Source organism: Archocentrus centrarchus, chromosome 8, assembly GCF_007364275.1.
Source record: "Archocentrus centrarchus isolate MPI-CPG fArcCen1 chromosome 8, fArcCen1, whole genome shotgun sequence".
In the NCBI taxonomy this organism is placed as follows: Eukaryota; Metazoa; Chordata; class Actinopteri; order Cichliformes; family Cichlidae; genus Archocentrus; species Archocentrus centrarchus.
In genome coordinates this window covers 7682506-7697425 of record NC_044353.1, presented here as the reverse complement: position 1 = coordinate 7697425, position 14920 = coordinate 7682506, and the positions used below count along the sequence as shown (strand labels likewise).

General features: G+C 41.2%; 2 protein-coding genes across 2 annotated transcripts; one reads left to right on the top strand and one right to left on the bottom strand.

Moving 5' to 3' along the window:
- Positions 1–829: 829 nt before the first annotated feature.
- Positions 830–8570, top strand: LOC115784899 (deoxyribonuclease-1-like). The gene is made up of 9 exons (XM_030736301.1): positions 830–843; positions 1876–2014; positions 5163–5251; positions 5371–5451; positions 6238–6353; positions 6513–6625; positions 6727–6881; positions 6961–7054; positions 8333–8570. The coding sequence occupies exons 2-9, from the start codon at positions 1877–1879 to the stop codon at positions 8396–8398; spliced, it is 852 nt and encodes a 283-aa protein (XP_030592161.1). The 5' UTR covers positions 830–843; position 1876; the 3' UTR covers positions 8399–8570.
- Positions 8571–9519: 949 nt separating this feature from the next.
- Positions 9520–13478, bottom strand: LOC115783894 (enoyl-CoA delta isomerase 1, mitochondrial-like). Its single transcript, XM_030734868.1, has 7 exons — positions 13352–13478; positions 12533–12658; positions 12044–12171; positions 11708–11854; positions 11464–11585; positions 10975–11153; positions 9520–10133 (listed from the first exon to the last, which is right to left on the bottom strand). Exons 1-7 carry the CDS (start codon positions 13392–13394, stop codon positions 9967–9969), a joined length of 912 nt encoding a protein of 303 aa, XP_030590728.1. The 5' UTR covers positions 13395–13478; the 3' UTR covers positions 9520–9966.
- Between the last annotated feature and the right edge of the window lie 1442 nt (positions 13479–14920).

Here is a 14920-nt window from a genome sequence, read left to right as displayed (position 1 = left end):
TTGAAGTACTGAGCTTAACCTCATCAGTTTGCTGCTCATCTGTTAATATATCTGTAAGACATTGTATATATATCAACACTTCATATGTACTTTTCCTGTCACACTAAGCATATAAATCTTATTATAGTGTAATGAAGTGTATTATTTTCATCATATTGGTAATGTGAGGACTGTATTTTGTGCTTTTCATCAGTCCACACTGAACAAGAGTTAACACCTGTAACTCTTGTTCATTAGCACCTTCTAGTGGGAAGTCCGCAAGTGGCATGGACCGAAGATAAGTTGGTAATGCTAAACTTTCAGTAGTTTATGATGGTGTAACTTGTTTTCTGAGCAAATCTCTTTGTGGTTACATTTAAAGATATAAAATCAGGGGTGCTCGATGCTTTAATAAGATTCCACCATTTAAAAAAAAAAAAAAAAAAAGATTTTTATGCCTTTCTGCATAAAGTCTCCTTGAGGAGATATTTTCAAGAGAATTTGTCTGCCTCTCCAGGGTCACTACAACATTACAACATAACTCAAGAATTCATAGTTGAACTGTGACAAAATTTCACACACATGCCAAATAGAAGAACAGTATCAGGAGCAGATGGGAATTATGTATCGAGGTAGCAGCATTACCGTCACATTGCAGAGCTCGGGACCTGAAAACTGGAGCACTGTGTGCCCCATTCCCAACACACCTGTTCTCTCCACTCCTCTGCAGTCACATGACCCAGCAGGTAGATTAAAAACCTCAAAAGAGACACTGTCTGCCGCTGTGCTCAGAAGCTGAATTGGAGCTTTGTGGGTTTTGTTGTCGACAGAGCGTCTCCTTGCCGTGCAGACATACAGAAGCAGGTACGCACCTCTGACTCCTCTTTGCTACAAAAGCAGCTGAGTTATATTTACAAAGACTCTGCATTCAGCCCAGTACTGTAAGCACATCTGCTGTTTACAGCTAATTTTTAAGGCTAAGGTAGCACTGCATTGTAACTAATTAGTTTTTCCTTTCATGCACTTTTAAAGGCAAAAATCATAATTGTATTTGATGTTATAGTAACAGACTATGCTTTTACAACAGCAGATGCAAACATCACACTATGAATACAGCTCTCAGCTTCCAGATTTGACAGCCTTTGTCCTTCCACACCAGCTCCAGGGCTGTGTAACCAGGGTAACAGAGTATATACTATAATATTTTACCCAGCCTTGTAACATGCTGCAAAAAGCAGCACGCTACAGAGCATGTTAGATAAAGTGCCAGAGGAGCAGCTGTTCTGTCTCTCACTCCCACAGGCTAAAGTAAGAGTCCTGTGACTGATAACTGCATCGTAACTGCACAGAACCACTGTTGACTCAAGGATCCTGATCACAATCAACAGTATTTCTATTAGCCATTTTATTGCTTTTAAAAGTTGCATTTAAAAAATAATGTAGTGACCGCAAGTTCCAAACCGAGGACCTCGCTCAACGAGAGCGGGAACAGGCGGTGGAACTTCACCGTCCCCGCCTCAGTTTTCCATACCAGTCCGAGGGTTCGCTGAAGCTTTGACAGATGATTTCAGTCTGTCTGAGGATTTGAACCGGCATCCTCTCTGTCACTTCTCAGTCAAAAACCTGAACTTGTACATTATATTATTTACAGTATACATTGTACAGTGAAGTTTGTCATGAACCTTCATGTTAACTTACAATGAACTTACAATGAAAGGAACAGGCTTTGTTTGGCTTGCAAATCATTTTTTATACACAGGTTCAGGACTGATATATGTAGTGAGCCATTTGCATATGTACATGAAAGAAGATTTACTTAAATTCCAAATCATTTGTAAATGTCAGTGTTTCATTTGATAAGTCATAAGTTTTTAACATCTAGTCTCTTTGGTGTAGGATGCAGTTGGTGAGCACTTTGGGGCTTTTTTTGACCTTGCTGCATCTTTCCACCTCACTGCTGCTGGGAGCCTTCAACATCAGATCCTTTGGGGACACCAAAGTCTCCAACACCACTCTGATGAATATCATCAGCACGGTTTGGAACATTTTGTGTCTTTTTTTTTTTTTTAAATCTTATTCTGTTTATTTGTGTGCAAATGTACAATCACACGCACATTTAAAGATATTGGTGTAACTGGAAGTGAAAAGTTCCCTCCTTCTGCATTTATTTCACTTCTTCATTTTGATGCACTTCAGCTCCAAGTTTGGCTGTTTCTCTATATTTTAAACACCAATTTCAGCAAATAAAATGTAATTTAAAAACTTTCTTGACAGTTTCAGCTTTTTTACTGTTCAGTTTTTTTTTTTTCTTTTTAACCCTGTTTGCTCAGCAAATTATGGTTTAGGTATTTTAAGCATTTTTCGGCATTTCAGCTCCAGTCTGCATTTTCTGCAGGAAATGCTTTTTCTAGTGATTTCGTGAATTTCTTCACAAAAATTTTAACCATCAGAGGAAAAACGTATTCATGACCATCTCAACAATCAGCTGCTTTCAGCACTGCTGGTATTTGTTTAAAAACTCTCTCCAGTTTCATTTTGGAGTTAACTTCAATAGTTACTTCCTCCAAACCATCAACATGTCTATTGGCTGTGTACCACAGGCTTTTAAGGTGGCAGTAATTAAACCATTACTTAAAAAGTCATCACTTGACCCAACTGTCTGAGTTAATTATAGGCCAATCTTTGACCTTCTTTCCTCTAAAAAAAAATCCTTGAAACTGATCATCTGCAGAGGAACGGTTTGTTTGAAGAGTTTCAGTCAGCTTTCATCACAGTACAGAAACAGCATTAGTGAAGGTTTCAGATGATCTTCTTACAGCCTCTGACAGTGGGTAAACAGCACTGCCCCTCGAAGGAGCAGCTGCTGCAAATAATTCAGCCTTTACATTCACAGGTGTTCCAATCACTTCCAAGGCCACAGGTTTATAAAACCCAGCACCTAGGCATGCAGACTGCTTCTACAAACTCTTTGTGAAAAAATGGGTCGCTCTCAGGATCTCAGGGAATTCCAGTGTGATACCCTGATAGGATGCCACCTGTGCAACAAATCCACTTGTAAAATTTCTTCACTGCTACATGTTCCATAGTCAGCTGTTAGCATTATCACAGCGACTCCACTTTTGGCGCGTTGGTCTACTGTAGGGGTGTGATTCTTGCTTTGGGTGTGAGAGTTCATGCGTTCAAATTTCAGACAAGCCCATGCATTTAATGGTGGTGTTTGTATAGTCTCTATAAAGATGGAAGCTGTTGTACAGTCATTCAGGTCGTGTTTGAGCCACACATCTACTACTGTAGGTCTGTACTCATTCAGTGACTGTTTTACCCCTGCTCCTGGCAGCTGCAATTCCAATATTCCCTAAACACTTCATATAGAGGCAACTACGAAATATAAGAAGAACTTCCCAAAATAAAAAACTCACCCAGATGACTTCTTTCTCACTGAAACCTGTGAAGGTCATGATTGTAAATAAGAACTGGTTCTCAAACAGATACTGTAAGTGGGCAGCATGATGGTGTGGTGGTTAGCACTGTTTCCTCACAGCTAGAGGGTCTGGGTTTGAATCCACCTTGGCCCGGGCCAAGTTTGCATGTTCTCCTCATGTTTGTGTGGGTTTTCTACAGGTACTCCAGTTTCCTCCCACAGTCCAAAGACATGCAGTTACTGAGGTTAGGTTAATTGGTGATACTAAATTGCCCACAGGTGTGAATGGTTGTCTGTGTTGGCCCTGTGACAGGCTGCTGATGTGTCTCCATGACAGCTGGGACAGGCTCCTGCAACCCTGAATAGGATAAGCAGATGATGGAAAATAAAGGTTAAAAAACAAACACACATACAGTGGTTCCTCAACTTCTTACTAGGGTAGATATAGCATTATATTATCCAGGTGACCCCCCCTTAACATTATACATTATTTTCCATTTTCTTTCACAATCCAGTTACAGTATTTCTGAATTGCTTTTACACATTTTCCGAGTCCACCACCCATTTTCCTAAAACCATATACACAAATTTCCCCAAACCCCAGACTTTCTTGTCAAAATCAAAGCATCACTGCAAAAAGCAGTTACCTGTGTGCAAAACCAAACACTGTGGGCAGATCACACACACACACAGCAAGTAATAAATCTATTCACAAAGAACATCTGTTACACACCACATCTAATAATTTACAGTATTTTGCAATCGCTAAAACACTAAACCCCGTTCCCTAAATCAAATCCACAGTGGCCTAAATGAACTTCTCAAATCACGCTCTCTTCTGGCCAAAACATGAGCACAGTTCTGGCATTTAGATGCAACTCAATCACTCTTTTTTTCTGAAACAGCAGACACATTCTCAGTCACTAAACACACTTCACACGTGTGTTGCTAAACCTGAAGCACTGGCAGCAGAATGCGAACACAACTCCAACACCTCCGTCAGCTGTTACACACAGCAACTCAAAATTGAACACACATTTGTCCAATGATGTGAGCAAACCCACTGGGCAGGATAAAAGTCAGTTTAGTGTGTCTGTGGCACGTGTGCATCTACAATGGGCAGACACATACAGAGAGGCAGAGGAGGAAGAGGACGAGGACCACTGAGAAAACAAACCATGTTCTTGTCCATGGGATGATAATGAGGGAAGCAGGACAAAGGGTAAAACCCAATCTGAGCAGATTCCATGTGGTAGCATCATCAGGACATTCACTGTTCCATGCTGTACAACATCTGACACACAGTATGCCACACTGCAAGTACACACTTACAGTACAATGTCCAAAGTGCACTCCCCCTTTCCCAGAATTGAACACATGACCACATGCAGGTGGCAGGGACGCCCTTTTCACGCATCATGTGGGAGTCCCTGGCCAGCGGGCTGGCAATGTCACCCAATGCAGCCATTGGTAACTGGGAGGGGGGGGGGGGGGGGGGTGTCCTCCACCGTCATGCTAGCCTGGAGCCATACAACACTGGACATCTCCTCACAGTCCTGGGTGGTCTACATGATCGCATGGCTGTGCGTGAACAGCTGGATCAGCAAGCAGTGCCTCCTGTATATGTCATTGTTCCTGCAGAAAATGCAATGTGAATGCTGAATATCTAAAACACTAATTTGTTCCAATCCAAAGGCAACAGTTTGGGTTTGTTTAGCAGTCACTGCAGGGTTTGTTGATGGCATTTATATTTATTTTGCAGATTGTCCACCGCTATGACATCATTCTGATCCAGGAGGTCAGGGACAGTGATCTCTCAGCAACCAAAAAACTCATGGAGCATGTCAACAAGTGAGACTGACTACACGCCTAACACAGAACATAGAGAGTAACATTAAGCATGGAATGCAAAAATATGGAAACATTTCATACAAGTTTGGTTTGAAGTATATAAACTATGTTTTCCGCAGAGATTCTCCTCAGTTTAAATACATCGTCAGCGAGCCCCTTGGTCAGAGCACCTACAAGGAGAGATATCTCTTCCTTTACAGGTACACCAAGAAGGAAAACAAGTCTAAATCTCTACCCTACACCCAGAAAAATAAAAGTGCCACCTGCAACCAAAAATGGTTATTTGGAGTGATTCAAGCATTTTAATTTTAAAGATCCTATTAGCAAGTTCTTTAATCAACAATTTCTACAAATGGTTCCTAAAAACAAAAATGATCCATTCAGATTGCCCAGAGTCAGAGACTTCGAGGGTTGAAGAAACCCACATGCCACAAACAACCATCCAAAACAACTTAATAAAAAAAAAATATATATATTTTCAACCCAGCTGTTTCACTAAAAAAATCAATAAATGTTTGATCAGTTTGAACATCCTCCTGCACATATTTCTGCTCTGGGAGGCACATGAAGCATTATTTTTAATTTTTAGGTAATTATATATCAATTATATATAAATGCTTTTTCCACAATGGACTCTTTTCCCCACTTGATCATTATGATACAGCAGCCATTGTGTTTCATCATTAAATTAGGCAAAATAACAAATTACTCATTTTATAGGAGGCATTTTCTGGCATAAAATACATACATATATATATATATATATATATATATATATATATATATATATATATATATATATATATATATATATATATATATATATATATATATACATACACACATTATATTTTTCATTTAGAATTCAGAAGAACTAATTTCTTAAAATTAAATTTGTCCCGAGACACAACTTGATGTATTTAGAAATAGAAAGTACTCACTGACTGCAAAGGAACAGGTGGTGATGTGGTATATGTTCTCCACAGAGAGGACACAGTGTCTGTGGCAAAAAACTACACCTATGAGGATGGCCCTGAGGAATCTGGGGAAGACAGCTTTAACAGGGAGCCATTCATTGTCATGTTCTCCTCCAAATATAGTGGTATGCTTTGGTACTGCTGATGATGTGGATTTCCTTAAACAGTTGTATAGGATACGGTCCTGGTTTAGTCACCAGGATTAGGATTTATGTCAGCTGTGCAGTGCAGGGTTATCCTGGCAGTCAGCGACACTCTCCTTTATTCCCTCCTCTCCCTCCTAGCTGTGAAGAGCTTCACTCTGATCCCCCAGCACACTTCTCCAGACTTCGCTGTGCAGGAACTAAATGCTCTCTATGATGTGGTGGCCGATGTCCGCAATCGCTGGAAAACCAATGTAAATACACCCTACAAGTAAAAGTTTGCTATTTGGTGGATTTGTGTAAAAAAAAAAACACACAGTTGAGGTTAAAAACATCACACGACTCTCCCCTGCAGGACATTGTGCTGCTAGGTGACTTCAATGCAGGTTGTAATTATGTATCCGGGTCTGACTGGCAGCAGATCCGCATCTTCACTGACAAGAGTTTCCACTGGCTGATCACCGATGAGGCCGACACCACAGTGACACACACTAACTGCCCTTATGACAGGTACACACAGACTGTGAGGGAGGGCATTCGAACATGTGCACACAGACTCTAAATTCCACTCATCTTTCTGTATTTGCAGGATTGTGGTTACCACTGACATGATGAATGGAGTGGTGAAAGGCAGCGCTGAGGTGTACAACTACATGACAGAGCTGAATCTCAAGCAGGATCTGGTAACAGCTGAATTTTAATCCTTCTCTCGAATAGAATTAATTTAAACTGAAAAGGACACCCTGCTTTATAAAAAGTCAACATTAGGTTGTATTCAATGCAACTGAGGCCATAAACACACAACACCATGTTCACAACCTGCCAAAACGACATGGACTCCATGAGACCCCTGAAGGTGTTATCAACAGATCCTTAAAGTGCTGTAAGCTGTGAGGTGGGGTCTCTCATGGTTCTGACCTGTTTGTCCAGCACATCCCACAAATACTCGATTGGACAGAGATCTGAGGAATTTGGAGGCCAAGACAACACCTCAAACTCGTTGTGCTCCTCAAACCATTCCTGAACCATTTTTGCTTTGTGGCAGGGAGCATTATCCTGCTGAAAGAGGCCACAGCCGTGGCCATGGACACCATGGTCTTGCAGCTATGCAGCCACATACACAACACACTGTGCTGTGCTGCACTGTGTTTTGTGACACTTGTCTGTCAGAACCAGCATGAACTTTTTCAGCAAGTTGAGCTGCAGTAGCTTGTCTGTTGGATCAGACCACATGATCAACCTTCACTTCCCACGTGGATCAATGAGCCTTGCCGCCCATGACCCTGTCGCTGGTTCACCACTGTTCCTTCCTTGGACCACTTTTGATAGATACTGCAAATAGCTGCAGTTTTGGAGATGCTCTGACCCTGTCGTCAAGCCACCACAATTTGGCCCTCATCAAACTTGCTCAAATCCCAATTTTTTCTGCTTCTAACATCAACTTTAAGGACAAAATGTTAAATTCCACCCACTGACAGGTGCTGTGATGAAGAGGTAATCAGTGGTATTCACTTCACCAGTCAGTGGTCGTAATTTTACGCTTTTTTTTTTTTTTTTTTTTTAACATAATCCTTCCATTTTCACTTCTGGCTCCAAAGTATTTGTACAACTGACTGATTAGCAATTTCACAGCCAGGTCTGATCCTTCATCATTTAATGGCAAGTTAAGTAATCAGTTGGTAGCTGTCTGGCCTGGAAGACCACTGAAAACAACTTGGTAAAAATGGCTGTAGTAAGGACCACAGAGACACTGATGAAAAGAGATTTGTAGCTGCTGTAACAAACAAAAGCACTTGTACAGTGTCTATTGCTGTGATGCTGCTACCAGACACACTGAGTTTTTCAGCACATAATAAAACAGTGCACAAGAAATTTTTTTTTTTTTTTATGTAGAAGCTGAATCCATCTGTGGCAGCAAACTGCGAGCCACTGAAAGAATGATTTCTCTCTCTCTCTGTCAGGCGCTGGCTGTAAGTGACCACTTCCCTGTGGAGGTGAAGCTGATTGGTCAGCCTCCTGCTGCTTGAATCGTGACTTCCACAAGCTTTCCACACATCACGCTCAATCTGCAGTCAGCGTAAGGATCATTTAGTTGGAGGACTATTGTCAACCATGGCTTCATGAAATGCAAACACACAATAAAGCTGCTAAAAATGTCACAGCAAGCCTGCATCTTGGAACTGGGATTTAAAAAAATAGTTCAGTTTGTTTGATTGTAGTAGAGGATCTTTGTGTGAAACACATTTACTAAGAGCCTTTTTAATGTGGAAATCAGCCTTCTGAGTAATATTATACAGTAGGGTAATGTTGCTTACACCGTTTTTCCTTTTTTATGTTTTGAGCATCGCTAATGAAAGTTCAGCGACTGTAGCTTCCCACTGTATAAAAAGAGCAATTAATGAGTGTCAGATAAATGAGGTCAAATTTCCACCCTTGCATCTGCCCGTTTTGCTGCTATTCCCTGATCCAAATCACTGTGAGGTTTCCTGCTGCACAGACCCAGTTCACGAGAGCTCTTCGAGGTCCAGATGCTCATGATACCACAGTGTCTCTGAGCTGAAATCACAAGCATTTCCTTCTTGCTAAGTCAAACTGAAGAACTGCTTGGCCCTCTCTGAAATTAACAGTCTTACAATATTGTGGACCCACTGGGGAAAAAAAAAACCCCACAGATCTGTAACTGAGCAGCTCAATGTTAAAAAATTACTTTAACTCTGTTGCACTCCATAAACATTTTTTACTAATAACCACGTGACTTATACCTGTAGACTTAGTGGATGCCTCACACAGTGAAACAGTGCTAACACATTTGAGAATAAAACTATCAAATGTGTAAATACAGTTTAAAATATTAAAGGAATATAGGAGCAGATGCCCCTCCTGTCACAGACAGAGTGGAGACACTCGACAGACTGGTATCCGTTATACTGTGATGCTTGAGTGTAACCTTTGTTTTTGTCTATTGATTTTCCAAAACGTGTGCAAATGCTGACAAAGAATGAGGAACGCTTCTTATTATGACAGCAAGGTTTTTAATTCTCATAGCAAAGAGCATTTTGAAGGGTTTTATGTCGTTTTGACATCAACTGTCATTTGAAAGCAAGTAAGAAAAAACCTGAACTAAAATGATGAATGAGAACCACGTTAATGACGCATTAAATCACACAGTTTAATCCACTCATTTATGCAGATCGTTCACAGTCAAAAACAGAACACTTTGAAAAGATACATAAATTTGTCACAGAGACGACAAAGGCTTTGCCACCGTTGGCTTTTTAGAGTGCAGGGACAGGCACGTTAGTGATGGAGACCTTTCTGTGGCAACAATTAGCTGTTTGCTCAGGTAACCATACTGTAGGTAATGCTGTGTGACAGACGTAGCTCCGCAGGCTGCCCGAGTGTACAGCTATTTTGTAACTTTTCACTGATTTATTTTTGATTTTATTTTATTTTTTTTAAATCTTAGGGTGTAAATGCTAGGTGTTTGTTTCCTGAAAGTGGAGCTTGCTCAATGCTTAATGTCAGATCATCCTGTGTTCTGGTTAAACTAGTGCCACAAAGCTCCTGTAATGTGTGCGTGTGTTAGCGTTTCCCTCTAAGCCTTTCTCTTTTTAAGCATCTCCAGATACACTCCCAGCGACTTCTGAATAGAGTCTTTGCTGATGAACTTGACAAAGTTCTTGACATCGTCCTCTCTGTTGGACATCAGCTTGTCGATGGTCGGCTTCCTTATCATGGACTTTGTGATCTGTCTGGCGTGGTCTGCAGATTGAATAAATGAACATGTAAGGAGCTTCTTTACATTCACTGTGCAATATGATACACATGTTATTAGTTATTGTAGAAATACTCAGAGCCGCTGCAAGTACGGACAATTAACAAGCACTTAATTGCAGTCAGTGGCAGATTTTGTTGACTTTTTAGACCTTTGGAATTAAACAATAGTGTTGACATATTTGTGTAACACAATATATATATATATTTTTAAATGTGGGAAAGTGACATTTCAGGGCTGTGCCTCTGGAGTCTCTAACATGGATGATTTGTCAACTTAAAGCTTCCATTCTGCTCCAAGTTAGGATTTCTAACATTAACGGTACCTGTTAAACTGCAGAGGTGGGAGAACTATTCAAAAAACAAAAATATCCTGATGAAATGTTATGACTTCATACTGTTTCACATTCAGATGTTCATTTTCTTTCACTCATGTGAACCAGTTACTGCAGGCGGGATGATTAATGGCTGCATGTGCTCTCAGTCACATCCCTCATCTACATCCTTTTACCAAGTGCTAGAATCTACTAGATACCACGGTGTAGCTGCTCATGCACTCGTAGATGAACGCTTCTGAGGTATGAGGTTACAGCTTCCTAGCTTTTGGTCACCTTAAAATAAATGTGCACTGACAGAACAACAACACTGAGCAAATGACAAATGATCATTTTAAAAAACTTAATGTTACATTCTATCATTTTTTTCTACCCTTCTTAGAAATACCACCTGCACATTAGTATTAACCTGACATACACATGAAAACAGTATCCAACCATAGAACAAGGTAAAGATGACAACTAGAACTAGACAGGACAGTTATGCAGTATACCTGGGATGGCCAACCACTTAGTCATGGCCTCTGTGGCTGTAGTGAGGACCTGGTCTTCAGGCACCAGCTGGTCCACCATTCCTATCTTCAGGGCCTCTGCAGGGCTGTAGAGCAGCCCCAACTCTAGGGCCATCTCTGTGGTCCGATGGCCCACTGTGTTCATCAAAGTGTCCTTAAACCTGCAGGAGGAATCGTTTTACAACTCCAAAACAGCTTCTCTGGAAAGCTCTCTGTATCCGGTCATGTTACTAATTAACTGGTTGTCAGACGCCTCACCAGGTGTTTTTTTTTTTAGTATCACACACCTTTGCCACTCTTGCTTCCTCACATGCCACTTTCACCAATCTCAAAATGAGCACGCATTTACCACGCGTGTATTTCATGTGTTGTCTGTGTACTACAGTAAAATCCAAGCTTTCAATTATTTGCTAATCATTGCAACCTTTTCACAGTATTCACTTTTAAAAAGCGTCGGTCCTAATTTCTTACCAAAAAGGTGCTACAATGCCGAGCTGTGTCTCATTGAGCCCGATGCTGTAACGAGGGTTATCTGCCATTATTCTATAATCACACGTCATAGCCATCAGACAGCCTCCTGCAGGACTGGAACCCTGGGGGAAGAAGAGCAATGAGAGGGACTTATTTCAGTGTGTTCCCCCCAAACTGCACCGGTCTGTCCCCGTGTGAGGTACGGTCAGTGTGGGGGTAGGCCGTGGGGTTGCGCTACACCTACATTGATTGCTGCTATAGTGACCAGGTTAGAGCCATAGAATTTCAGCCACATCTCTTGTACAGCTTTCCAGAACTCCCCGCAGTGCTCCGGACTCTTCCCATACATCTCCAAGATGTCCAGCCCGGCTGAGAAAACCTTGGGCTGGTTCTGGATTAAGACAAAAACAGCACAGCAACACACTCTGGATACACTGTCAATATACTGTACAACACCATGTTCACAAACTTCAAACACACTCCAGCTGTCAGAGTGCAAATCACACTGATTAACTACACTGTAACACAAATGTAACTCCTTCTGCACAATGCTGCTTTAACCAGGGAAGTTTCACCGTACTGAGGTGATGATGAGGCCTCTGCAGCTCTTATCCATCTCCAGCTTCTCCAGAGCGATGCAGATATCGGTGAGAAGCTCTAAATTAAGGCTGTTGACCGGAGGACTCTGCATGCGCATCACTGCCACGCCTGCAGAGACACAGACACTGCAGTCATCGCTACATCAGTAAGACTTTGATGGAGATTTGGCTTGCTTTGTGTTTCCTGATGATTAGCCTCAGGCCTCAGAGAGAGAAAAGACAAACACCCCAAGCATTTACCAACCTGCTGCACTTTGCATCCAACTAATGAACTCAGTGGGGTGAGGCAGTATTGATTTGTATGGGTGTATCTAATGGGTTGACTGGTTTAGCTGCTTTATGTGGATTAACATTTTAACTAGGAGACACTATGAGAAAAGCTCCACCGTCTTGTAGGCCAAGACGATGGAGTTGGAGTCAGGAGAAGCACGTGTGGTCGGGCTTTGAGGAAGTACTGACAAAGTGCTCACCTGTGCTCTGGTCAAAATCTACTTTGACCTGCTGTGAGGTGGAGCTGTTCCTCCCCTGAGCAACAAGGACAGGAGCCACACGAGCAGTGCCATGATTGCTGCAGGAGGACAGCTGGGACAGAAGAACTGCACAGAAACACAAAGACACACAGTGTCAATGAAAGCAGCACATACACATGAAAAAGATCCCCAATCAGCAAATTCAGAAGACACAATGAAAGTGAAGGCCAGTTACAAACATACTGCACCATATTCTTACTCAAACTGTCTTTGTTGGTAATAGTTTGGTTATAATAGTCTTAGAAATACATAAATATGCCTGTAGCTGTGTATATGCTCCACTCGCCTTTAGTTTTTAGAGAACATGAAAGCTATCAAAGAGATGTGTTAAAAATCTTGTAGAAGTTGATAATAAAAATGAGACTTGTTTTGATACAGAACTTTTAAAACCTACTTTATTGTTATGATTTTAGCGCTGAAATATAAAACACATTGCATTAAAAAACAAACACAAAGCGATTACAAATGTATTTATCCCAGCAAAGGTGAATTAGCCCCAAAAAGCCTTTTAAAAACCTTTTGGCTTTTGGAGTATAGATCGCTGAAGTGCACATAAGGCAGTGATATCTGCATATGATGTAGGTGCGCAAATTATCGCTTCTCTCCGAGGCGCAGCTGACGTGACCTGCGGTGGTGCCACTTCAGGAGGTTTGTCCTATGACCTCTGCTCCAGTTTCTGCAGCCAACACTCAGCAGCTGTTTTTAGGAAATAAAGCCGCAAACAATTAAACTGCCTCCCCGCAGATGCTCCAAACTTACCTGTTAAACCCCGCTTGCTTCTCAAACCTGCCCTCAAAGCCATTTTCGTCGCTGAAGAACTACTGCCGCGTCTTCTTCTTTGACGCGTTTCTGCTCTTCTTCACGGGGTTTTATATGCCGGGCTTTGACTTTGGTTGCGTTATGATCCAATAGCGCCATCTACTGAGCGGCTGGCAATTTCCTATTTGTCCTTTATACTCCTGTCAGAGAATCTCCTCCTCCTCAGTCTTCTTTTCTTTCTTTTCTTTTCTTTTCTTTTCTTTTCTTTTCTTTTCTTTTCTTTTCTTTTCTTTTCTTTCTTTTCTTTTCTTTTCTTTTCTTTTCTTTTCTTTTCTTTTCTTTTCACATATACAGTTCTGTACAAAAGTCTTAAGCCACCCCTCATTTCTTTAAATTTTGTCAGGAAAATTGGAAATAGTTGCAGCTCCTGAATTAAACATGTGCAAACAAACATGGAAATAAAGTATACCAGGCAAAAAGAGAGCTTTTGCAATTCTAATGAGCTTGAAAGTCAGTATTAGTTGTGACCTCCTTTATTCTTCAGCACAGTCTGAACTCTCTGAGGCAGCTTTCTGTAATTTCTTTAAGTAGTTTTCAGGAAAGGTTCTCCAGGATTCTTGAAGGACATTCAAAGCTCTTCTTTGGATGTTTCTGCCTTTTGTTCTGTTCTCTGTCAGGATGATCCCACACTGCTTCAATAATGTTGAGGTCTGGGTTCTAGGGAGGCCAATCCATGACTGATGGTGTTCACTTGTGTGTTTTTTTTTCTATACAGGTATGATTTTACTGCATTGACGGTGTGTTTGGGATCATTGTCAAGCTGAAAAATGAAGCTTCTGCCCGTTAGACCCTTTCTGATGGTACTGCATGTTGGATCGATCTTTGACTGTACTGTTTTGTGTTCATAATTCCATCAGTTATGAGAAGATCTCAACCACCACAGGCTGTAATGCAGTTCCAAACCATGACAGGGCCTCCACTGTGTTTTACAGATGCCTGCAGACACTCACTGTTGCACCTCTCTCCTGACCACTGTACATATTAATGAGAATTTGATTGAAAAATTTCAGATTTGGATCCATCACTCATCACACCTGCTGTCACTGATGTTCACTCCAGTTCTTGTGTAATGTGTCCTCAGCCTTTTCTCCCTGTTTCCCTTCATTAAGAATGGCTTCTTGACAGCCACCCTTCCACTGAGAACAGTAGATGGATCAGCTAAAGGTCCAGATGCATCTCTCAGGTCCTTCATCAGGTCTTTGCTTTTTTTCTATTTCTTAAGGATATGACTTTCAGATACTGTTTATCTGCTGTAGGCAGTTTTTTTAGGCCTGCCACTCCTTTTTTGTTCTCCATTTGTCCAGTTTCCTCAATTTGTTTAAGGACACACAACACTCTATGCTGAGGTATGCTAAGTTTTCAGCTAATGGCTCTTGGGGATTGTCCTTGTTGGTTCAAAAATACAATTTTATATCTTTAGCATTTTTCAGAGATTCATCTAAAGAAATGGGAACTAATCATTTTTATTATTTTTGTAACATGCTGCTAGTAACAAAATGCCTAAAGATA